Genomic DNA, 26166 nt, shown 5'->3' on the forward strand with positions numbered 1-26166 from the left:
TACCTCTTGTATCCTAAGTGCCATATAGTTGGTGAAAAATGTACTGATATGAATGACTGCTGTTTTTGCTCACAGCTGGATGCCAATGGGGAGCTGCTCATCCGAAATGCCCAGCTGAAGCATGCTGGCAGATACACGTGCACTGCTCAGACAATTGTGGACAATTCCTCAGCTTCAGCCGACCTTGTTGTACGAGGTAAGAGTTTTAACATGCTAAAATTACAAAGAGTAACATACCGGACTTGCATCAATATCTATAATCTTCTGGTAATTCTGGCACAAATATGGAATCCCCATGTCACTTTGGGAAAATGCTGAAAAGCCTTTTATATCTTATATCGTTAGTGTCTTGATCCTTGGAACAGCTTCTCACCCAGGCCTAAGAATGATTTATGCCAGACAAGTAGTAAACAACACTGATTTTGTTTGTTTTAGTAACTACATGTCTTCTAGAAACTTATACCACACACCTCCTACTAAATGTCTATGCTTGTAAACTTAGTACTTACCAGAAGTTTTCAGTTCCTGCTCATGCTTTTTGTTCGTTGAGTACAGTGTCGTTTTCCTTTTAATTTTTATGGAAAAAAAAATACGGTGCTCAAGTGTTATATATTTATTTCTATCATCTTAGAACCAAAAGTTAATTTATACTGTTTCATGTTTCTGTTTGTTCGTGGTTTTCAGACAAGTGTTTTTGTTTTTATAAGTAATTGAGCGCGTGCTGGGATACACACTTATTGAAAATACAGCCCCTTTGCTACTGTCCTCTACTGTATAGATGTGAGGCCAACTCAGAACTTGCCATGCCTTTTTAAAAATTATTCATTGACTCTTCACTCACTCCATACAGAATGAAGACCATCCCTTTTAGCTAAGCACCCAAGAAGCTCCATGGGTTGACCTCAGCCTTTAGCTCTAATTCTCACCATTCCGTGTCACCAACTAGTCCACAGAAATCTCTAGCATTTCTACCTCTGTTCCTTTGTTCACTGCATTCCTTCCAAATCATGTTCTGATCTTTTGTTGCTCAAATCTTATCTATCCTTCAGAGTTTGATACAAGTATTGCCAAATTCATGAGTCCTTTCCTGATGCCCCAAATATGAGCGCCTGTCTTCTAAACTTGCAAAACAAGTACTACTGTCTCCGCTGTTTTTATACCAATCTGTGTACATGAGTTATCTTCTCTATTAAGTTGTGTGATTCACATATGTATTTAATTAATATGAAGTGAGCTCCAGAATTCCATTGCATAATTTCATAGAGCTCTTTTTTCTCTCTGTGTCTCAATGTCAGGTTAAAACTTCTATTTTTTCATGTCTCACCTACTAGAAATCTTTATTGATCATTATTTCATAGCACATTTCAGTCAATTTTTGCACACTCAAATAAGACAATATCTGTGGTTTGTTTGTCATAATAGCCCTTCCAGATCCAGATCAATATAATTTCACTTGTCTCATGCACCTCCTGCATTTCCCTCTAGAGCAATAGTAATATGGAATCCCCATGTCACTTTGGGAAAATGCTGAAAAGCCTTTTATTTCTGTTGAATATATTCTTCAATAGAGTGATACGTCTAGCTGAAGTTTCCTTATCCAAATGAACTTAGGCATTCATTCCACACACCACTTATTGAATATTAATAAAACTCCAAGGCTAAAATATGCTAAATCAAAGAGAGTTCACTTAGGTTTAGTATTCCCATTAAGAGTATTTTGTTATCTGGGACATCTATTTTCTTTGTGAGTTATCAGGGAGAGAGACCAGTTTACTATTTTTTCTACTCAGAACACTTAGCTGTTAGTTATTTCCCACAATAGTCTAGGTATATATTTAATTTCAATTGTTTGCATAACAAATAAATTAGCATTAATGTTACAATAGGGTTATGTTGGAATGTGTATGCATCAGTGTCTTCATATAGTAATTATATTATAGTAAACTCCCAGTATTCAGAAGGAAACCGAAGTTTTACAGGTATAATGGAAGAGTAATAGTGATATTATCAGCACATACATAGATAATTAATAATCACCCTAATGTATATTTTACATATCCTAATATGTATCATTTATTCAATAAAATAAAGCTATGGCAAATATTATGTGAAAATCTAAAGTTGTGGTGTTTTTTTTCTTTCTCTAAAGCATTTAGTCCCAAGAAAAATACCTTAAAGCAATGAAACTTGGCAAGTGCACTCAGTGGAAATGTGATACAGGATTTTAAGTCCCTGTATTATGGCAGCATGTAATAAAACTATACAGGTAGATGACAAGTATTGCTTAGCATTTTTAAAGTCAGCAGAATCATAATCATTTTGCAAACTTTATTTCCAATAATATAAAAGGTATTTATTTTATATCAGAGACACTGCAATTAAAATAGTCAAATAGATTTCTGCATAATTTGTGTCAACAGTATACATAAAGTAGACCTTAAAATATGTTTTATATATTTAAATCATGGGGTCTAAAATTAAATAGTTTATTTCTTATAATAATTTCTTAAAATAATATAAGACATACCATGCCTTAAGGGATATTATTATTGGTCAATTTATCCACTTAATTATGTATTTTTTTTATCTAGTCCAGGAAATTATAACCTGGAATCCATGGACAGCTTCAAGACGTCCATGGACCTTTTGAAATTGCATAGAAAATTCCATGTGTATGTGCATTTTCCTAGGAAGAGTAGTTGTAATTTTCATCAGATTTTCCTAGCTAGCAATGGCCCAGAAGGCCACAATCATCTTGTAACATCAATTTAAAATAATATTGTATCAGTGAAAGATGTCATTTCAGAATCAACCTTTTAAAATAGATGTATGGATAATATAGCCAAAGGAATTTAAAATTCAAGCAACTATGAATTGCTTACTATTTAAAAGATTGTTATTGTTTAAAACTATTCTTAGTTAAAAAAAAAAAAAGGAAAAGAACCAGCTATGAGACTTCAAATGTTTTTATACTTCTTATGTAAAAATCCAAATTGAGAGGATGATACATATTTCTTTTTTTGTTGTTGTTATTGTAATGAATGTGTTTTACTTCTTAGGTCCCATAAAAGTGTATTTCAGGGTGCTATGCTACATCAAGTAAATTTTAATGCACGTGAACGGCCCTGTGTGAATGTTCTTTAGCAACAGATATTTCTGGAGGGCTTAAAGATCTTCAGCTGAAAATAAGAGTCATTTAGAGAGAAAGGTTTTTCAGTATTTATTCAGCAGTACTTGTGGGAACATTTGTGCAACTTGCCAAATCTAAATTCTCTTTCATGAGTGCACTTTTGGACAACATTCAAAAATGGATCATAAAATTAGGCCACAAAAGCAAGAAATTAGGCTTTGACCTTCAGATTTAACTTCTTCCCATGGCATTTCTGCTAGAAGATAAATATCCTGGCAGTGCTGCAGGGTGTTAGGGAGACCTTCCTGACACCTGGCTGAACATGGTTGCCACTAAAATTACCAAAATAGAAATTACAATCATAACTATATTTTTCAGATCCTCTTATGTTTTACATCTTATATGTTATAGTAAATAAAATTTCGTGATTCAAGACTGAAATTTAATAACAACAGCAACAAAAAATAATTTATCTTAAACATTTCCTTCAGTCTGATCTTCAACCCTAATATATGCTACATAAACTTTGAAAAACAGCATAACTGAAGTTAAAGAGGATGGCATAAAATTTGTTTAAATTATTCTATCCTCAATAAAATTTGTACTTTTTTGTTGTTATTTTAGAAGCTTATACTGTTTTATGTGGAGTTGTATTAAATGTGAACTGTGTATGTGTGTGTGTGTTAATCTTTCCACTTTATTTCTAACGCCAAAATACAGTTGCAGAATGAAAATGGATATAAGTTAGATGTCATCTATTTTTTTATGTAATTCACTGAAGTTTTTATTCCTTGGCCTGCAAATGACATGGTTGCCACATTCTTTTTAAGGAGATCATTTTGGTTGGTGACTAACCCACTGTTAAATCCTGTACTAGATAAATTAAGGTAACATAGCTAAATAAGTAACCTGATGGATGTTGTCAATATACTTTTTAGTCTGAATAATACTGCTATATTTTAAACCATCATCATAATGGTTGGCTAACTGTCTTTTCTACAGAAAATGCTCCTAGGTATTTATTACTACCAGCTATTCTGTATTAGCAGAGTTCATATCCAGAGTTTACCTCTCGTCACTGTCTAGACAAAAATATTTTTGAATCATTTACTTGGAGATGTTGTTCCAAATTAATTAGTACTCTTTCTTTAAAAAATAAGAAATAGATAAACATTTTCTTTGTCTAAGAAAAGAAGGTTCCAATGATCCTGTTATTGGCAAATCATGCTTTAATTTCATCTTTTATTCCTTCCAACTTCCTCACTGTAGCTATAGAAAAAAAAATCGCTGCATTTATGTTCACATTTGAATATGCAATTTAAAATCTAGAATTAATCTTAGAAGTCCCCGAACGAATTTTCACCCCTTTATTTTACAAAATTTGGACTCTGAGAGGAACAGATTTGCCCTTTAATACGCATCTACTTCATGACAATTATCTTGGAACCCAATCCAGTTTTCTTATTATACTAGGGTTCTGTAAGACAGTATGAATAAATAAAGTCTATATTTAATTTCTAAAACTTCTATAACTAATACTTTAAAACTTTAATACTCTAAAACTTTCTACAGTTAATTTGGGATAGTCTAGAAAGATTACTAAATCTGTTTTAGAATTGCTGCCACAAAGTAGCAAAAGTTACTGATTATAGCTTCTGCTCTTTTCCCTGTTCCTTCCCATTATCTGGCATATACTAATAAATGATACTTAAATTTTAAAACATTATAAGAAAAAACAAAGCTAAATGCATTCATTTTAAAAGGTTAAATTATTAACTCTTACGTTATTTACAGCTGTATTTGTGTGGCTAGCTCAAGGACCTTGGATATTAGTGAAAACAAAAATGTAGAGTCTGTCATCATATTAAAAGTTTGTGAAACGCTTGGTGCTAAATCAGGATTTAGATTTCTGTGGTTATCTGGCATAAATATTCACATTGTGTTTAACCATTCCTGCATGTATTGAAGTTATTATTAATTAGGCAAGTGTAGATTTATATTCAAAATTATTTTAAGGCATGGCATGTCTGAATTAATTCAAAAAGAGTTTTAAATTAATCAGTTTAATCACTATAAAATTAGGAAGAACAAGCAAACGGGTTTCGTGTAGTATACACATTAAATTAGATAGGCATACAAGTACACATACCTAACCAAGCCCCCAACTCTCTCTCTCTCTCTCTCTGAGATCCAGAAAACAGATACATGTATAGGCAGAAATATGTGTCCGGATCACCCTAGTCAAATCAAAGAGAATTGTTGAGGTAGTTTTTCAAGTATTTGGGTCAGAAAAATACACATTTACCTCAGATACTTGGATAATTGCCTCTTCTTTCCACTTGCTTTGGCCAAGAAAGTTTGCCACAGAGACAGACTGCAGATTCCATCTCACCAGCCTTGCAAGACTGAGGCAGGAAAATGGCCCTTGCTGCCCACACTGGCTAGAACAATGACTGGCTGGGCACCATTCTGAGGCATCCTGACCCTACAAAACCACAGCAATACATCGATTGATAGTGAAGCCTGCCCAGAAATTTAGCGTTCTCCTTTCCACTGAGAATCAATAAATTCAATAACTGCTAGAGGCCAGTTCTCCATAACTGTTACATGGTAAAGCTGAAATATATATCTGTTTATAATAAATCCAGAGGTTAGAAAGTAACTTGATTGTTTCAAAGTTAAAATTTATTAGTGGTTTTATTTTTTAAAAACTTTACTAAAAATAACAGCTTTCATAATTTGTACTGAAGTTATAAAGTACATCAGTGATTTTTTTTTTCTCAATGGAAAAAAGAAAGTCTTTTATTTTATTATTTTTTAAATTATTTTTTCAGTTACAGTTGACGTTCAAATTATTTTATATTAGTTTCAGGTGTACAGCATAGCAGTTTGACATTTATATAGTAATGCAGTTATCCCCCTAAATAATCTATACATAGTTGTTGCAACATTATTGACTATATTCTCCATGCTGTACTTTACATCCCCATGACTATTTTGTAACTATCAATTTGTATTTCTTAATCCCTTCACCTTTTTCACCCACAGCCCCAACCCCCTTCCCCTCTGACAACCATTACTTTGTTCTCTGTATCTGAGTCTGTTTCTGTTTTGTTTGTTCATTTATTTTGTGCTTTAGATTCCACATATAAGTGAGATCATATGGTATTCGTCTTTCCCAGTCTGACTTATCTCACTTAGCATAATACCCTCTAGATCCGTCCATGTTATCGTAAATGGTAAGATATCATCCTTTTTATGGCCGAGTAATATTCCACTGTATATATGTACTACATTTTCTTTATTCAGTCATCTATTGATGGGCATTTGGGTTACTTCCATATCTTGGCTTTTGTAAATAATGTCACAATGAACATAAGGGTACATATATCTTTTCGAATTAGTGTTTTGAATTCTTTGTGTAAATACCATGTTTCCCCCGAAAATAAGACCTCGCCGGACCATCAGCTCTAATGTGTCTTTTGGAGCAAAAACTAATATAAGACCTGGTATTATGCTATATCATATCATCATATCATATCATATCATATCATATCATATCATATATCATATCATATCATATATCATATAAAGATACGGTCTTATATTGCATTAAAATAAAACCAGGTCTTATATTAATTTTTGTTCTAAAAGGCGCATTAGAGTTGATGGTCTGGCTAGGTCTTATTTTCGGGGAAACACGTACTCAGAAGTGGAATTGCTGGGTCATAAGGTAGTTCTATTTTTAATGTTTTGAGGCACCTCCAAACCATTTTCCACAGTGGCTGCACCAATTTGCAGTCCTACCAATAGTAGTGCACCAGTAATTTGTAGCTGTATTTCTCAATGTAAGTTCAATGCAAATTGATGTAAATTCAACGGAATTTTCAATATACAACAAACTATGTAATTCATTTGTAATGAGTCACACTATTATAAGCTTTAAGATGAGTCTTGAAAATGATCTAGGTTAACACTTCATTTTATAAATTCAAAAATTAAAACAGCGCTTTGATGGTTATGAACTGGTAGATGACACTATGAAATGATCTAGGTTAATACTTCATTTTATAAATTCAAAAATTAAAAGAATGCTTTAATGGTTATGAACTGGTAGACGACACTATAAACCATGCACCGATATAAATTTAGATCACTTTTCTTTTTCCTCACCGGAGTACAGGGAGAGAAGTTCCCTTAGAGCATTTCTTGTTCTCTTCTTCAATTAATTGTTCCTGACTCTCTTTGTCTTATAGTGAAACGGATCAGCTTTTGGCAAACTGGAATTTATTTGTTGCCACATAGTTGGTCTGTATCAATGGCTCCATTGAAAAATAATCAGCCAACTTGCTGCTCTTCATTCTGATTCCAGAAGATAAAATAGGAAAGCTTTACAGCACTCAATAAGCACACCATACTTTTACATATTCCATTTCAGTGCTCTACTACAGACTGTATATACATCAGTGTATGTTTACCAGACAGTGATAGCAAATTAAGCTAACAATTATGCCAATTATGTCAAATTACAAGAGCAGTACAGATATTCAGTGATATCCAAAAGCCTTTATAAGTATGAAAAAATGGCAATTAGTTCATATTTTTAAAATAATTTCTATTTATGTTGGCAAAATATTATGTTTGCAAGTCTAGTTTTTATACTATGAAATGCCATATAAATATAAAATAAAAAATAACTGTATTTACTGTATAACATATGTAAAATATTATAATTATATAGTCTATAGTATAATGAAATATATATTATATAGTATGTATTTATTATATTATGTAGGATATTTAATATTTATTTAAGGCTTATTATTTACCAGGCACTATTTTAAGAGACAGATACCATTATTATCCCCATTTTACACATGAGGAAATTGAGTCGCAAAGAGGCTAAGGTCGTACGACTACTAAAGAGCAGAGCGAGACTTGAATCCAAGCAGTCTGACTTCAGATGTAGCACCCAGTTTATTGCTATAATCTAATATAGCCAAAGACTAATTCAGATAAATTTAATTAGATAAAATAATCAATACGTAAAAATTAAAATGTAGGCTTTTTTAGAATAAAGGTTTATTCTATAGAAATTACTGCTGCAGATTTTTCAATTTTATTTTTGCCCATGATATATGTATGGCTAGCCTAATACCATGTTTCCCAGAAAATAAGACCGGGTCTTATATTAATTTTTGCTGCAAAAGGTGCATTAAGGCTTATGTTCAGGGAATGTCATCCTGAAAAGTCATGCTAGGGCTTATTTTCCGGTTAGGTCTTATTTTTGGGGAAACATGGTAACAAAGGGAAACTATGATAATTTAAAATATATTGTTTACAGCTAGTCAGTGTCGTGCAATTATAACTAAAGTAGCAAAAACAGTAAATAAATTATGGTAGATGGTTTTAAAGCTTGGTTTTATAGTGTATTCTTTGGCCTTAAAAATGATTCACTAAAAAAAATGTATAAATGTGTTAGATTATAATATATATGTCTATAGGACTTTCACATATATTTGATCATGTTGCTCTAACAAAATTTCTGTGAGATTATAGTACAAGGAATGGTAATTACATTTTGTAGGCAAAGGTAGTTTAAAAAAGAAAAATAAAATGATAAAAAAAAAGAAACAAGTATTTCTCAGTTCTCACATTATAAAGTCAGAACGTGGCCAAATAACAGTGCTCCAAATTCACTTCATAACTTACTTTTCTTCACTACTCCTTAATGTTCAACTTCCACAAATACAAAAATTAGATCATGGAATTTTTATTGTACAACTCTTTCATTGTTTGTGTTTGGTTTATTTTATCCAATTAATTAGATTGTCCACTCAAAACACTCTGAAGCATTGATAATTCAAAGTCAAGTTAGAGATAAGAGTAGAATTTTAAGTTATTTACAATTAGAATCTCTTATTCTATTTCTTTTTTTAAAAAAGCAAAAATACCTTCGCTTCATTACTGAAACAATAACGAACAAAAGACTTAATGTTATAAAATCCCTTTTAAGCACAACAATTTTCTTATGTATGTTTTTTGTGGAGTCTACCATTTAAAGTCTCAGGAATGTTCAATATTTTCCTCATGGTACCTTTTGCAGACTGGCTTCCTGCCATCACATCTCCCTGCCACCCGCCCAGCCCCTGGGAATTTGATTAGGTCATATTTTTTTGTTTTTTTATTTTAATCCTAAGCAAATGAGAATGAAGGAAACTCAGAAAAAGCTTTTATTCTCTAAATCTATGGCTAATTTAAGAAGTTTCAAAGAGGAGGTCTTAGTCCTTTTGAATTTCTATCACATAGCTCCGCAAACTATCATCACTGGGATTCATTAAATATATCAAAGAGAAAGGAAGAAATGTTAAAAGAAGTTTTACAACTGACTAGAAATCTTGCTTGGTATCCTACGTATCCAGCAGTTTCAGTTTGTATTCTCCCAACTTCCTCCTTGAAGGTGGCTATAGGATCCTGTGTGACAGCACACCCCATGCGTTATCTAAATTTGTCTTAGGGCATCTCATTCCATCAGCTCAGCAAGGAGTTCTCAATCTTTTCTCTGCCACAGCATTTTTTTCATTATAATGTTTAACTGCAAAATATATTCATAAGTGAATGCAGATTCTCACATTTTTTGAAAAAGTAAAACTATCTTAATTCCTAATTGCCCGTTGCTAACCATCAGTAATGGTCACTCTGTGAACACCAGACAAGGAGAGGAAGTTGGCTGTGGTTCATGTACATTTCCCAGGGCACTGCTGGAGCACCAACCCCATTATTTGAAAGTACACTGGGGGGCAAGTGATTGAGAGTTAGCATATTGCAAGGGAACCTTGAATCCACTTCATTTTTATAAAAGAAAAATGTATAAATTTATGATCTTTCATTATTAGTAGCAAATAACTTGTGACACACTGGAGTGTAGTGATACCTTGTGTGTCACTGAGTAGTCTGGGGTCTGTCATACTGAAGAACACGTTTCTGACCATCACCTCCCGTCGGACTTCGTGGCTCTCAACAACTAGCCGCTGGAACCCCTCTGCACATTCCTGAGAATTTCTCCAGGAGCAAGGGACTGTTACTGACAGGAATACGTCAGATTGCCTGATGTCTGTGGTGATCTGACAATAGCAGTCCTAAAAACAACTTGGAGGACCACTATCTGATATGTTCCTACATAGACTGATCGATACTATAATTCAAAAAATGGCCTCCACTGTGGAGCAGTTTAGGGAGGCTCCTTGTGTGACTGTTCATAGCCCCTTCACCAGATTTAAACCCTCAAGTTGCAGATCATCGAACTCTGATAATATAGTAAAAACTACCAAAACTTCATTTAACGGGTGGGGGGAGGGACAGGGAAGGAGCTGAAAGAATATATCTAAATTAGTAATTTTGTGACCATTTATCATAAGGACTAAATTTTAAACAAGCTGTTCACAAAGATAAGTTACTATTTCTCCTATTTCAATGACTATCACCAGGGAGACACTAGTGGTTATAAAGTGGTCTAATTCTAATCTTCAAACTATCTTTAGTAATGGGTAGGTAAAGAGGTGGACAATTGTCTTATTAATTGCACGATTTTCTGTAATAATATAGTTATACTAATATATGCATACAGTCATTAAAAGGCCTGCATGGTGCAATGGAAAAGGTATGGCTTTTGGGATCAGACAAACATTGATTAGAAACTCACTTTGCCTATGGAATAACTGGTGGTCTTAGGCTCGTCAGTTAATCACTATAAGCCTCAGATTCCATACTTGTGAAAGAGAATAATAATAGTTGCAGTTCACACATTGCCAATGGTGACTTTTTATAAATATGTTTCTTTACTTCCTTTCCCTTTGCTATTAATATATAGACATAAGAAAATAAATACAGTGTTACTGAAGACAGAGTTCCTAATGACATCTAGCCCCAACCACTGATTATGTTTTTACAATCATTGTTTAAATTCATCCTCAGTATTTTTTTTTTCTTAGTTAGAAGCCTTGAAGGTATAAGCATATGTTTTAGTAGGTAGACTTGTACTATGTGGAGTGAAGTTACAAAAGGTCTAGGAAGTTTGGTTATTTGGGGGGATGGGGAGAGGCTCCAGTACACCTCTTGTTCTTTAGAAAGTCAGTCACTGGGTCCTAGGTAGAGAGGTTTGGACCAAAGCTTGTCATTTCAGCCTTTTCTCTTTTAGACTCTGTTCTTCATGGTCTAGGAGATGTTTTTTTCTTTGTTTGTTATTTCAATTTATCCATCAAGGAAACATGGCAAATCCCCAAAGTACATGGCTTCCTGCCCCTATCCGGGCATCTGCACTCTCCCTTCAGCCTTGATCTTTCCTCTTGCAGGTAAAAACAGAAAAGATGGAGAGAAAAACATGGTGGATCCTTTTCTCCCCGTCTGTGCGAGCCTGCCTCCAACCTGGTGATCGTTGACACTCACCATTTGTGTGAAAGCCTTTTTTTTTTTTTTTTTTAACATATCATACTAGATTTTACAAATTAACTCAGTCTTGTAGCTTTTGCAGTATTTTTCCCAATCTAGATTTTAGAGGATTCATTCCCTTTTGAACTTCTAAATATACTTTGAACAGAAAGATAGTTAAAAATATAATTCTAGAGCTTCACTAATATCTGAACTAACCCCCTGAATCATATAATGGCCAAGTAGAATTTTCCATGTCCTGTTTTTCTTTGAAATTATGTATCTCAGAAATTAGCTCCTTATTTGAAAAAAAAAAAATTACGAAGAACTGGTGAATTATAATACAGGAATATTGCCATTGAATGGACTGTTTGATTTACCCAAGCAGGTAATGAATAATGTTGTCAAATTCACTAATGAGGTGTCTTAATTAGGATATAAGCTAAGGAGCATTACTCCAGTGGCCTTTTGTATTCTGGTGCCATATATATTATTTGGCAGGAAGCGATGAAAAGCAGCAGTAAACAACTGAAGACTGTCCATAGCTCTGTAGGCTTTTTGGAACAATTCCTGAGATTGGGAAGTGAAAATGGACAGCATGTGGAGAAAATTGTCATTTCAATAGCAAGATTTAAGTGAAGATGACTAAGCTATTAATAGCATGCACGCATATTTAATTTTATTAACTTCTATCGTGAGCCTTCTTACATGTTTTCTTTTTGAAGAAGGTTGATAACTTTTATCAGAAAGATTTGGCAGAAGTAAAGGCTTAACATTAAGCACATTTAATTCTTTCTGGAATTGATTAAATTTCATTGTTTGAAAATGCTTTCATTTTTTCCCCCTTTGGTCAAAGAGACATGCCCCAAATTCTTATTTCTTCACAAGAAATAATTTTGTTCTTCTTAAATGGGTTTATGTGTAGATGTGGGATATTATATGGATTTCTCATTTAGTAGCTATAGCAACCTCATCTGTGGTTGGAAGAACTCTTAGGAAAGTTAAGGGCTGTAGATATGACATATATTCCATATGATAGGAATAGTTTTCTTTTTAAAATAATTTATTAGTTACCTTAAAAGAATAAATAAATATCTCTGGCTCAAGATGTTACTTATTTTCAACTTTTTAACGTTTTTCTAGTCTCAATTATGGTCACAGAAGGAATTATTTTAAAATTTAGACTAGAATTCCAGATCAATTGTCATTTTAATATGTTATTTAAAATTAATTTGAGAATCTTGTGTATTTGTAAACATTACCATGGAGACATGTGCATGAATCATCATTGTGGGCATCTTCTTACATAGTGCATAATTAGAAGTATACCACCAACGACCAGATAGATACATAGTTTTGGAAAGAAAGAATAAAAATTAGAAAGTGAACCACGTGATGAGCCTGACTGGTGACAAGGAAGGGAGAATATCCTATCTTAGATAAACTGCATTGATAGCAACTAAAATTATACAGATTCATTTGCCAACCTTTAGCCTCATTTTCACTTCTGCTTGGAATCAAAGTTTACTTTAATCAGTGTTAGAGATTAAAAAACTACCATACTCCTATTAAATGGTAGAGTAGAGATATTTAATATTCAGCTTCATCTTAGTGCAGCCTTAAACATCAACAAGACCACCTAACTTTGATTTGTGTTTTATAACCTTATAATTCAGCCATTGTCTTAATCATTTCCAGAGCAAGAAGGGGCCTGTAGTAATAAAGGGACTTTATTTGACATGTTTTGGAAAAGAAGAAGCCATTTTCCCTAATATACTAATATTCTTTCAGCATTGTTATTTTAAGATTATTTTATTTTAAAATAGGGAGGATAATTTGTTCTGAAAAGATTTTTGTTTTCTTAACATTCAAACGTTTCATTAAATTTTGTTATTTTAGTAAAAATAAACAATGAACCACAGTATATTTGTATGTGGTGCTTTTCTTTTAATTATGTGTGGACTGCGAAATTGCATGTGGAAAGAGAATGACAACACCAGGATGTCCTTCAGGCTTAACATCAGGGTTTATACTAATGTCTGTGCTATGTGGGGTGAAGTCCTAATAGGACTAGTAGATTTTTGTGTTCAATTCCAACTCTAGTTTTTTTTTTGTTTGTTTGTTTGTTTGTTTTTTCAGAAATCTAGTTGGTGTCTAAGAGGGAGAAAGTACATTAGGGCTATACTGCCTATGGATTGGTACCAACTCCAGTGATGCCTGGGGGCTAGTCACAGCTACTATATATCCTCTTTAATTCTGGAGGACCCACCCAAGTTCAAATCTTCTATCCCATTTGGTTTATCAGAAAAATAAGTCTTAATTTTTGATTGACATAATATGGTCAGCGAATTTATATTGTGTGCATAATCATTTTTAATTTCTTTTTTCTGGCTACTTTTGTTCAAATATCTAAATTCTCCTCTATTGAATGTTATTACATTCCTGAAAGAGGAAATGAAAGAATTAATAAATAATTGTATTTCTGCTCATTTTCCTTCTAATTACATTTGAATGAGAAGTGAGTGGAAATCACATCTGTATTTGTTCATACATACATGTTGTTTACTTTTTTTCTAAAAATATTAGTAAAATTAAAGAAAGATAAAGAAATAACTTATGGTGATAAAGAAAGACGATATGAATTTCAATATGACTGGAAATTCATATTGAATATTAATTTTTAAATAGATGATGTTATCTCAGCTGTTCTTAAATTACTTTTTTTTTTTTGCTATAGTTATTGAAAAGTTGATCTCCTGGCAAATTGATTGGGTTCAAATCCTCACTTCACCATTTACTTCTGGGTGAACAGTCATTTGATCTATCCATATGTCTGTTTCCTCATCTGTAAAATAGGGAAAATAATAGTGCCTACATCATGGGGTTACTGGTAAGAAATATAAAATATTTAGCAGTGACTCTGATACAATGAAGACTAAGTAAAACGTATTATTTATATTAAAATACACAATGTAAATTTCCTTTTTGATTCACTAATATTTTATATCATGGAAATTTTGTGTTGTTATGAATTCACATTTTAAAAAATACAGTTTAAAAAATACAGACAAATACAAGGGTACAAACAATGTCAACTTCTCAGTGTTCAGGTGGTTCTTCGGAGTCATTGGTAGGCAGACACATTTGGACTGTGCAATCTGAATTTCAAATGGGCTTTTCCTCATTTTGGGTGGGTTGTGCCAGGAAACCCATTCTCTTCTCCTGACTCTGCACACTGCCACAGACTAGCTGTATGATTCTGGCAATAACCCTTCTGGACTTCAGCATCCGATGTGATATATATAGATATTGGGTTAAGTGAACTCTAAAATGTGTGTAAGCTATGTTGCGTATTGAAATGTTTTCATTATTGGTGTGTAGTCAATGATTTAATACTGAAAGCATTGAGAATGTAGAGAAATTTAGGGAAACAGAATATAGATGTGGCAAGTGAGATTCTCCATTGAACCACAGATGATAGAGGACCATTCTGGCTATTTCCACAATCCTTCATTAGGTAAAAACATGACTGAAATTAGCTTCAGTAATTATAGATTCCTTTTGTTTGACTTTGAAGAACCTTCAATGAAGAAACTAACAAAAACAAGGACCTTGATAGACCACTAAGTATTTCTCTTAGGTGAGATTTTATGGAGCATTCACAATCGGTAACCTCTGAGAGAACTGAAAGCCGGAGGGAAAGAATACAATGGGTGAAAAACAAGAATGGTGAGAGAGAGGGAAATGCAAATAGAAAAGGAGAACAGTCCATAGTGGCCGCTTCTACCTGAAGAAGGACGGAAAGGTTAGCTCCAAGAAAGGCAGCGATCAAACACTGATTTTGAGTCGGAAAAGAAGATGCAAAGAATCAGCACTGAAGTTTATACCATTAATTTAATAACAGAGGAATTTGGTCAGTGGGATAGGCCTAACCATTTTAGTGATGTTTACTCATCTGTCAGCATTTGGAAGAGTCAGGAAAGGAAAATACCAGCACTCTGTTATGGCTGCGATGTATGAGCTTAATAAAATGCATTTCAGAAACTCCAGAGGTTATGGTGACAACAAATGGTATAGATAAACCTGTGTTCATAAAAACTAAAAGCAAAGAGCCTGCATTAAATAACTCTTTATCCCTGCCCCACATCTCTTTTTCTCCTCTGTTTCTTTCTTTCCAATTCCCTAAATATTTAATGGTAGTGAGAAGAACTGATAAAAAGCCTTTGCCAGGACTAATCAGAAAAATTAAAGTTTCTTTCTTTCCACCACCATTATGGATCTTTAATAATAAAATCTAAAGAAAGAAAAAAAATAATAAAATGAAAGATGAAACAACTTTATCATATGATGTATTTAGGCATTTAAAATTTAAGTCAAATTCCAAAGGTTTTTCCCATCTGAATATATTTCTCTTTAATTTAAATTTGGCATAAACTGTATTCTTAGGAATCATAAGCTATCTGACTGAGGACCACCTAAGAACCTGGAAAGAGATATCAGTAGGGTAATAATGAAATAAACTGTGTGTATCAGTCCATTTGCTTGCATGTTTCCTGACTTCAATTCTCTCCTTAAAGATTTCTTGAGAGTGTTGTTGGCACAGTGATGAGGAGAGGGACGGGGGGGGGGGGGGGGGGGGGGAGACAGCGAGAGAGAGGGAGAGAAGGAGAGAAAGAGAGGGGGAGAGGGGGAGAGAAGGGGAGAGGAAGAGGAAGAGGAAGAGGAAGAGGAAGAAGAAGAAGAAGAAGAAGAAGAAGAAGAAGAAGAAGAAGAAGAAGAAAGAAAGGAGTTCTTAGAGTCAGAAGTATGTATTGCTTTTATTTCATTGAAAGAATCAGATAGGTAGGTAGTTCCTAAACACCTTCCTTTGAGCTGAGGAACAAGTACCTGCATCATTTTATATTTACCACAACACTTTTCTCTTTATTCTGACCAGAAAAACTGAACAAGTGATGTAAAAACCTTTCTTCTGGGAGACAGTGCAGAGATGGTCTTGGGTTGAACTTACAGGCTATCCAAGTTTGTCTCTATAGCACCACTCCTATTATTGCTAACAGATAAAGTTTAGTGAGGACATTCTATGGACTAGGTCTTGCACTACATTCTTTATGTTAAATGTGCTATTTCAATTCTAACAACAATTCTATATGGACAAGTTTTATTACTCCTATTTTGCAGATGAGAAGATGAATGCTTAGTAAATATAAGAAACTTGCCCAAGATAAATCAGGACACAGAATTTAACGTCAAACCTATTTTAATATAAAATCTTTGCTTTTTAATAATACATTTTCTCTCAGACATTTTCTGGGAGCTATTGATGGTCAATTACTAGATGGATAAGACTACTTCACATGAGGAGAATCAAGTAATATTGCCACACCACGCTTTTGAGGATATAAACCAACCCCTTTGTATTTGTTCTCTCAAAACCTCCTTATGATACAGTATTTCAAGGGAAGTGGGATATTGGACATTGGATTATGGATGTCCGTTATGCTTATAGAACTGTCTGACGATCAGCTGTGACAAAATCGTTTATATATTCACCAAATATTTAGTAAGGCCAGATTTACATTAGAGAAAAAAATGGACAAATGTAATTACAATGTTGGTGTTTAATGAATGAATAACTGAATAAACATTCATATAATATCCCAACAAATACACTAATAATGTGCAACTTTAATATGACCTATAAAAGTATTATTAATTCGCCACTGCAAGAACTTCATCAAATAGCAGGGAAATAATTTAAACTTTAATTGTTGTCTACTAACCTGTAGTAATTTTGTCTTAAATTCCTTTTAACATTTTCTGTATGCCATATGCTCTGAAAAAGTGTTTGAATGCTCTGAGAAACAGTTTGAATGCATGACTTTATCTTCTTTTTAAATATTTCTGTTTTTCATCTATAATTTTTAATTTTAATACTCTAAAATAGTCTACTCAGTAATTGACTTGAGATGATGCTTCATGTGAAATAATGAGTTGCTTGATTCTGATCCAGAATATTCACTGTATTTCAGTGTGGTTTCTACACATGAAAAATGCAACATGTTCTTGCTGAATATGAAATGTCTTTATGATTTGTGTGTCTTTTAATTTATTTTGGATGGTGTATTGTTACTTTTCATAATTATCAAGAAGTATAAATTTACTATTTACAGATTATACATTTACAACAGTTTACCTTTATTATATTTATATGTTATATATTTTCAAATAATAAAATTTACTACTATCAATAGGATGTGTCTTGTATTATTTTATGTTGTTACTAATGCATTTGTGTTGATCTACATACACGTTTTCATCCTTGAGACCAACCACTAGGAAATTGGTGAAGGTTTGCGGTGTTGTCTAGACATTTGCCAAAACTGAAGCCCATATGGAGAAAAAACTCCATGTAGGCTAAGCATCTGATCTGATATATAAATAGGAAGATATTTATTTTTGCTAAAAGGTAAAATCATATGTCTTATTTAGTACTCTAGTCAATATGAAAATATAAAGGTTCCACTTTACCAAAGTTCTTGATTATTATATTCAATATTCTTAATTCTGTTGGGGATGGTCTCGTTTCCTGTGCAAAGAAAACAAATGCCATTTTCTGAAATGTGTATTTCAGGATTCTCATAACAGGCAGCTTCCTTTAGCATTTTAAGTAATGGATTCCACTGTACCACTTAAAGGACATTTTTCTCATTTTAAAAAACAAATTGTGAGGGAAAGAATAAGCACATTATATACCATTATCATGGCATTTACTACTTTATAGTATAGCTGTTTGTTTGCTGGTTCATTTCACCCTTTTCAAGACAAATTGCTACTCAAAACTCAAAAGTTACGTCTCACTTATCTTTTCATCTCTACCACCAGCACAGCGCTCTCATTTAGGAGGATAAATGAATAATGTTTGTACTATGTTATGCATCATCTATAAAAATCTATGTTTAACATTGTTTTATATTCTGCAGTAATAATTCTTCTGTCCTAAGATACTTCGTTATGTAAACTGATGATTTCAGAGCAATCCTGGTATATCTCTGAATTTATAATTGTTTTCTACATTTTATAAAACAGGAAATATTTCTTTTAATATTATTTATTCCTGTTACTATAGCTAACATGAAATATACTACCCAAAATTATACCTAACATCATTCTCAGAAATGTCTACTCCAAGTAAAATATAACATTAGGGTTATACAAAAAGTGTTTGTTCCATTTTGGGGATGCAGACTGAAATATTGAACTGTTCTCATTTCTGGACTGAATTGTGCCATTGTCTCTGATTCATGCATGGAGCAAACACTCATTAAATATCACTATACTACAATCTGTATTAGGTTCCATTGGTGGTGTCAAGTGCATTTAAGAGTCAAACAGTATAATATGTATACTGAATAATAATGCCTTGTTTTAAATGACAATATTTATCTCCTTTCTTAAAAAGAGACATGATATTCTTTATTGAAAATCATAAATACAATTATCACTTCTTATAGGTTATATTTAAAAGGAATGTGGCAACACTGTTTATATTGTTTAAATGTCCTTTAGATTAATTTCAACAAAGACATGTTTGTATTTAAATGTGAGCTTAATTCACTAATTGGGATTCATTACCCAATTTTTTGTTCCAGGTCCTCCGGGCCCTCCAGGTGGTCTGCGAATAGAAGACATCAGAGCCACATCTGTGTCACTTACTTGGAGCCGTGGTTCAGACAATCATAGTCCTATATCTAAATACACTATCCAGACCAAGACTATTCTTTCAGATGACTGGAAAGATGCGAAGACTGGTGAGTTTTATTTATCTGAGTAATCTGTACATATTTTTAAGTTAATTATTTTATCAAACACAAAATCCTGGATGTTTTAGGAATTTTATCATCTACACAGAAATGCTTTTTTATTAAACAGAAATTTTTTTTGTAAGTATCCCAGTGCTTTGGAAGTGAAGAAAACCACAAGGAACTTAAACATTTTAAAGTTAGTAGGAAAGAAGAAGCAGTTGTATTGGGAAGTCTCTCTCTCTCTCTCTCTCTCTCTGTCTCTCTCTCTCTCTCTCTCTTGCAAATGGCATCTATAGCTTATTATTTATGACCCATTTTTTAACTATATAGATGCTGTATAGTTCTGCATTTTTAAAAAGCCATATTGATCATAAATATTAACTTAAGCATCCAAATTTTATTACTATAATCCTTTACTTTTTGAGGATGAACTTGCCTGGTTCTAATTTCTTCAAAACATATTTCTAAAGAAGTTTTGGATATCAACTTTAGTTTCTTATATTAAGATTTCCTAAAAATTGATCATGAAAAAATAAATGATACTAAGTGGGTACTTACCCTTGTATGTAACTATTACCATTGCCATTTCTCATGTCTAGCCTAAAATATCACACATCAGTTTATTTTGTCCTGCAACATCAAAGAAGATAGAAGATCCTTTTGAGAAAACAATATATTTATGTTTGTCATTTCTGACAATATTTTAAAACAAACTTGTTGTCAGAATTTCTTTCAGATACATTAAAAAAAAAAGAAAGAAAACTGTAGAAATATGGACTCAATTTTGCCAGAGGGAAGAAAAAAGACAAAAGTGGTGAAAAAAATGTCTCTCCCTTTCAAAAATTGAAGAAATGGAATTAGTACCAATGCATTCCAAACCTGCTCTCATTTTACCTTTATCTTAATGTAGTGGAATTTATTTGTATTGCTCACTAAGAGGTTTGAATATAGATGTACTTTTCTTTAATGATTTCTTCATATCATGGGAAACGAACCAAATATAAACTTGAAATCTGTTACATGGGTTTAGGATATATTTTTGTATTAAGTGATCCTCCACATAAGAGTAGAACGTACAAATGAATTAGAAATGGAACACTTTTATTACATTATGCTAGTGAGTATAAGTATTATCTATAAATATATAGTCATGCACCATATAACAATGGTTTGATCAATAATGGACCACATATAGAACAGTGGACAGGAGTACCATTTTATATAGAGTGTTTGTGATATTAGTATAGCTACCCCAACTTTCTCATGGTTCCTGTTTGCATGTTATATCTTTTCTAACTGTCAACCTATTTGTATCTTGGAGTCTTCAGTATGTTTTCTGTTATAGTTGGATCTTGTTTTTATCCAGTTAGACAATCGCTGCCTTCTGATTGGATTCTTTAATCCATTAACATTTAATGTTGTTATTGATATATTTGGATTTATATATGTTTTCTAAATGTTTCACTTCTTTGTATTCTTCTAATCCTTCTTTACTGCTTTGTTTTGCATTAACTGAGTTTTTATAGTGTAAAATTTTAATTTTAATGATATTGACTATACATGATAGATGACAGATAGATAGATAGATAGATAGATAGATAGATAGATAGATAGATAGATCGATAGATAGATTTACTTACTCTAGGGCTTACCAGCTACAACTGAACCTATCAGAATAGACTTCATAGTTTTACTAACTTAATTTTAGTGAGATATAGAAATGTTACTCCTACATAGCTCTATTCCATTTTATCCTCTTTATGTGCTATATATTATTTATATATATCACATCTACATATGTTACAAACCCGATGATCTTCTGATAAAACTATAGCATTGTATAATTTTAATGTCTTTCAAAGCAGCAAAGAAAAGAAAGGAAAGCAAGTATGTATGTATAGAATTTGTTATATTAACCTTTTTATTTAAAAATTCTGGTCCTTCTCATTTGTTCCTGTGGGTTTGAGTTACTATCTGATATTATTTCCTTATTCTAACATAGCTTTGCTTCTCCTTGCCCCTTTAAGTTATTGTCAAATATATTACATTTCTGTATACTATAGTATCAACAACACAATTTTATTGATTTTCACACAATTAATTTTATTTTAGCACAATAAACACATATAGGTGTTTTTATATATATATGAGTATATAGGTATATATTTATAAATATGTCTATATCGATAGGTAGATAGATACATAGATAGATATCTATAGTTTCCTACAATGGCTTTAAAATCAGATAAGAGAAGAAATACAGATTTATACTGCCTTTTATAATCACATAGTTACATTTAGCAGTGCTCCTTATTTGGAGAGTGTTTTTCCAGATTACTCTCTGGGGTCAACTGCTTTCAGCTGAAGAACTTCCTTTAGTATTTCTTATAAGGTAGGTCTGCCAGCAACCAGTTCTCTCAGTTTTTGCTTATCTGGGAATGTCTTTATTTCCCCTTCAGGTTTAAAAGAGAGTTTTATTGGATACAATTTCTTCATTGACAGTTTTTTTTTCTTTCCTTCAGCACTTTAAATATGTCATCTTAGATGCCCTTTATCGGGTTGAGGAAGTTCTTTTTTATTCTCAGTTCACTGAAAGTTGTTTCTAAGTCCCTTTATATTTACCAATACATGTACTATTTCTGGGTTCTCCATTCATTTCTATAGAACTGAATTTCTATCTAGTATACTTTCCCTGAGCAAAGAACTTCTTTTAACATCTCTGATTATTAAAGTTGCTGAAGTCAAAGACTCAGCCTTTGCAAATTAAAAAAAAAATGTCTTTCCTTTCATATTGAAGTCATATTTTTTGGATATAAATTCTAAGTTACTTTTTATTGTGATCACTTTAAAAACATTGTGCCTTTGTCTTTTTGCCTGCATTGTGTCTGATGAGAAGGCAACTGTTGTTTTTACTTCATATCCCTGTATTGAGTGTTGCCATTTCCTCTATCTACTTTCAAGATTTCTCTTCATATTCACTTTTCAACTGGATGGGAATGTATTTATCATGATAGGAATCTTGGATCTTTGAGTTGATATCTTCCTTCAACTTTGGAAATTCTCAGTCATTTTTCCAGATATTTCCTCTCTCTCTCTCTCTCTCTCTCTCTCTCTCTCTCTCTGTCTCTCTCCCCCTTCCTCCTTCCACCCGTCCCCTCTTGATCTCTATTGACATGTATGTTAGATTGTTTGATGTGTTCCATAGATTGTGGGTGTATGTTTGTGGGATAATGTCTAATGAATTTTCTTCATTTTCATAGATCCTTTCCTCTGCTATGTTCAGTCAGCTGAAAATCTCATTAAAATAATTTTGATCATATATATATATATATATATTTATTTATAGGATTTTTTTTTCTAGCATTTGGCTCCTTTTAATATTGTTCACATAATGTTCCAGGGAAAGTTTTTATTTGTTTGTACATGTTGTGCATCTTTCCAACTCGATATTTTATGTATATAGAACAACTATTAAGTTGTTCTAAAGTCCCTGCCTGATCATTCAATATCTGTGTCACCTTTAAATCAACCGCTATAGATTTTTTCCTTTTTCTTGATAATGGATCACATTTCTTTGTTTTCTCATGTGACTGATAATTTTTTATTGATTTTCAAACATTATGTGTAATAGAACAGTAGAGGCTGAAGTATATATTATTTATGCCCAGGAAAATATGTGTCATTCTTTCAGGTGCTGAGTCAACCTAATCTTTGAGATAATCTGATCTTTGCTGTTAAATTCAGATAAATGCAGGATTTAAGCGATTTGAGTATAGGATCAGAACTTACGCTCATATCTGAGTGTCTGATGGTTTTCCAGTCTTGCCATCAGACTTCAACTGGCTCTTCTAGCTTGGACCTCAGGGAGGGTTCTTTTAGATCCCCTGCTTCTGTCTAGACAGCTGTTTTGTGATAATCAGTCTAAAGCCCACAGTGCCTGAGGGTTTTCTCAGTTCTCGATCCTCCCCTCAGGCCTCAGCAGACCCAAAGTACCTGCACCTCATAGAGGAGGCAGATTTGTCTCAGCTCTCCTGCCACTTAACCAGCCAGTGATGGCCACTTACTCATATTCAGTGTAAGGCCCAGGATGCATGTGGAGTCTTAGTTTTCATGTTCTGCTTTTAAACTTAAGCAGATATGAGGTGTCTCAACCTTAGAGGGATGTCTCTCTTGGCTTTCTTGTCTTGCCCCCAAATTTTCCTAAATATACTTGGTGAAGGCCTACAAAAAACAATTGGTGGATGAGTACAGACTCTTCTCCTTGATTTGTGGGCTCCCAGGGACTCAAAACAGCCATGCCAGCCTGCACTTTGTCTTTAAATATCTGTAAATAGTTAAACGGTTTTCTCTTATGAACACCTATGACTACTTCCTCCTCTCCGCATTACTCTACCAATGATGACTTTAGTTCATTAGATTTCTTCACAAACTCAGCTCTCTGATGGGATCTGGAAATTGATTTTTTTTGTGTGTGTGTGTAGATTTTCTTGTGTGTTCTTTTTGTTAGTTGTATAAGGAAAGTTCTTTTATGACAATATCCTAAGTGGATGTGAAAAATACTTTTTACAACAAATGCATAAATAAAAGTCATATGTTTTTTGTTTATAGTGGTGTCCACTAAAAAGGAAAGTACAAGATTAAACTCAGTTTTATGTAGGTAATTATTTAAGGTGTTCAATAAATATTTTTCAAAGATATTAATTTACAGCAGTTCAAGGGTGGAATTTAGATCAATGAGATGAAAGAACAGACCGTATACCTTTAAAACAATCTACAGTGAGTATTACTTCTGTCAGACTTTTTAAGTGATAGACCTCTGAAATCTGATGCCATTTCCAAGGTACTACAAGAAGTTCAGGTCAAATTTAGAATGCTGTGTTTGATTCTATACTGCTGCTTTAAGAGAAAAAAAGAATATTGTTGGTGATTTTGTGTGTGTGTGTGTGTGTGCGTGTAAGCAGGATGTTGGCCAGAATATAAAGAATCCTGGAAACCATGCTATGGGGAACAATTGAGAGAACTTGGAATATGTTTTCTATAAAAGAGAAGAAAAATGTCTTTATATTTAAAGTCCTGCATATAGAAGACTAGAATTGACTGTTACAAATCTGCAGTTAGCATCTTTACAATTAATGTTTTTCTGATCTTTAGATTATTTCTTTAGAATAGGCATTTGTAAATTAAATTATTGAATGTAAATAGGCTTAAACCCATAACTATATTACCAAATTACTCTGTAGAAAGTTAGAATGGGTTTTTATTCCCACCACCAGTATATGAGTATCTATTCTACCATATCTTTACTTAGAATTTAGTACTTTCTCTTTAAATCTTTGACAAATTCATCTGTTTAAAAAAAAAAACAAAACTAACAAACAAAAAAACACTGGGGTCATTGTGGGAGATTTATTCTTTAGAATTTACTATTTTTTGCCTTTTTGTTGCTTAATTTTTTTGTTGTTGTTATTTCAAATATGAATTTATCGGTTTTTAAGAATCTACATTCAAATTTTCCTTCGAGAAGGATCAATGAATCATACCATCTGGGATGCCAGAGCACAATTTGCTTCTCTTTTGCTGCAAGGTTCTTTGTCACATCTATGGCTTCCTCCTGAGTCCTGCCAGGCAATTTGATCTATGGGTTGGGTCTAGAGCCTCTAACATAACACTGAGTAGTTGTGTCAGCACCAGTGAGAAGCCTTTAAATGCCCATTTCCATTCTCAAACACAGACCTGCTTTTCTCGTTAGAAACTCTGAGAGGGTAATTCTTTCTGGGTAGTTTCAAATGTTTGGTTTTTGAATTGGATCCTAAAGGTTCCGATTGTATTGATACCCTAAGGAAATGCCAGGACTCACTTTGGCAACTTCCAAGAACCTAGAACAGGTGGGATTACATTGCCTGGATTTATTCTTGAGACAATCTGTTTTTCAGTCCTGAGGTCATTCTGGCTGTTTTTGAAGCTCCTCAATTAACTCGTTCGTGTGGCCTGGGCACCACAGCATGGTTGCCAGGCAACCAAAACGCTGTGAATTATTGGCCTTAAGATACCCTTGAAGCTTGTTTCTCTTTTCTTCTAAAGAATAGCCAGCAACTTTTTATACTGAGCCTTATGGACTCAAGGTGTTTGCAAATAGATCTGTGGATTACTGTGCATGCCTAGTTACTAAAATAAAACATTTTTAAGGAAGTCTTTTGATCTGAGAATTAAAGTAAGGATTTGCTTAAAATTTACATTCAGAAGTAGAACCAAAACTTAAATAACCTACCAGGTTAATGCACACCATTTTAGTTTTCATAGAGAGAAACCTCTGATACGCATTATCCAGTTAAGATCTGATGTTTTAATACTGAGATTATCTGTAAAAAGTGGTCTGACTCCAAACTAACCCAGTAAAAAAACACGAATTTGAGAGCCCATTCCTGATTCCCAGTGTTGCTTCTGTGGTCCAAGTTACTCTCCTCTCTTTCTGACTCCAGGAATAGCAAACAGGTTGCTACCACACTTTTTCCTTTGGACTCCCCCAACTCCTAAAAATCACAAACTCTCAAATAGTCCCATTAGCGTCTGCCTGGAAACCTCTGTATTATTTTCCCAGGGCTACCATAACAAATTCCCGCAAACTTGGTGGCTAAAAACAACAGAAAGGTACTCTCTAACAGTTCTGGAGGGCAGAAGTCCAATATGAAGGTGTGGACAGGGCTGCGCCTTCTCCAAGGGCCCTAGGGAAGACCCCATTTCTGGCTTCTTCCAGTGGCTCCAAATGCTCCTTGGCTTGTGGGTACATCACTTTAGTTTCTTCCTGTG

At 33.2% G+C, this 26166-nt stretch overlaps 1 protein-coding gene across 6 annotated transcripts in view; it reads left to right on the forward strand.

Moving 5' to 3' along the window:
• The window catches only part of CNTN1 (contactin 1), a 289420-nt gene that overhangs the window by 203854 nt on the left and 59400 nt on the right, over nt 1–26166 (forward strand). For 3 of the 6 annotated variants that reach the window (XM_019756344.3, XM_074325831.2, XM_019756345.3), the window contains 2 exons: nt 76–196; nt 19207–19365. In XM_019756344.3, coding sequence (XP_019611903.1) covers nt 76–196; nt 19207–19365 — 280 coding nt within the window. Of the gene's footprint in view, nt 1–75; nt 197–11481; nt 13482–19206; nt 19366–26166 lie in introns of those variants that run through there. The other 3 variants (XM_074325832.2, XM_019756347.3, XM_019756346.3) reach the window with 2 other exon arrangements.

Source organism: Rhinolophus sinicus, chromosome 1 (assembly GCF_057876585.1).
Source record: "Rhinolophus sinicus isolate RSI-liver-muscle chromosome 1, RSI-T2T, whole genome shotgun sequence".
Taxonomy (NCBI): Eukaryota; Metazoa; Chordata; class Mammalia; order Chiroptera; family Rhinolophidae; genus Rhinolophus; species Rhinolophus sinicus.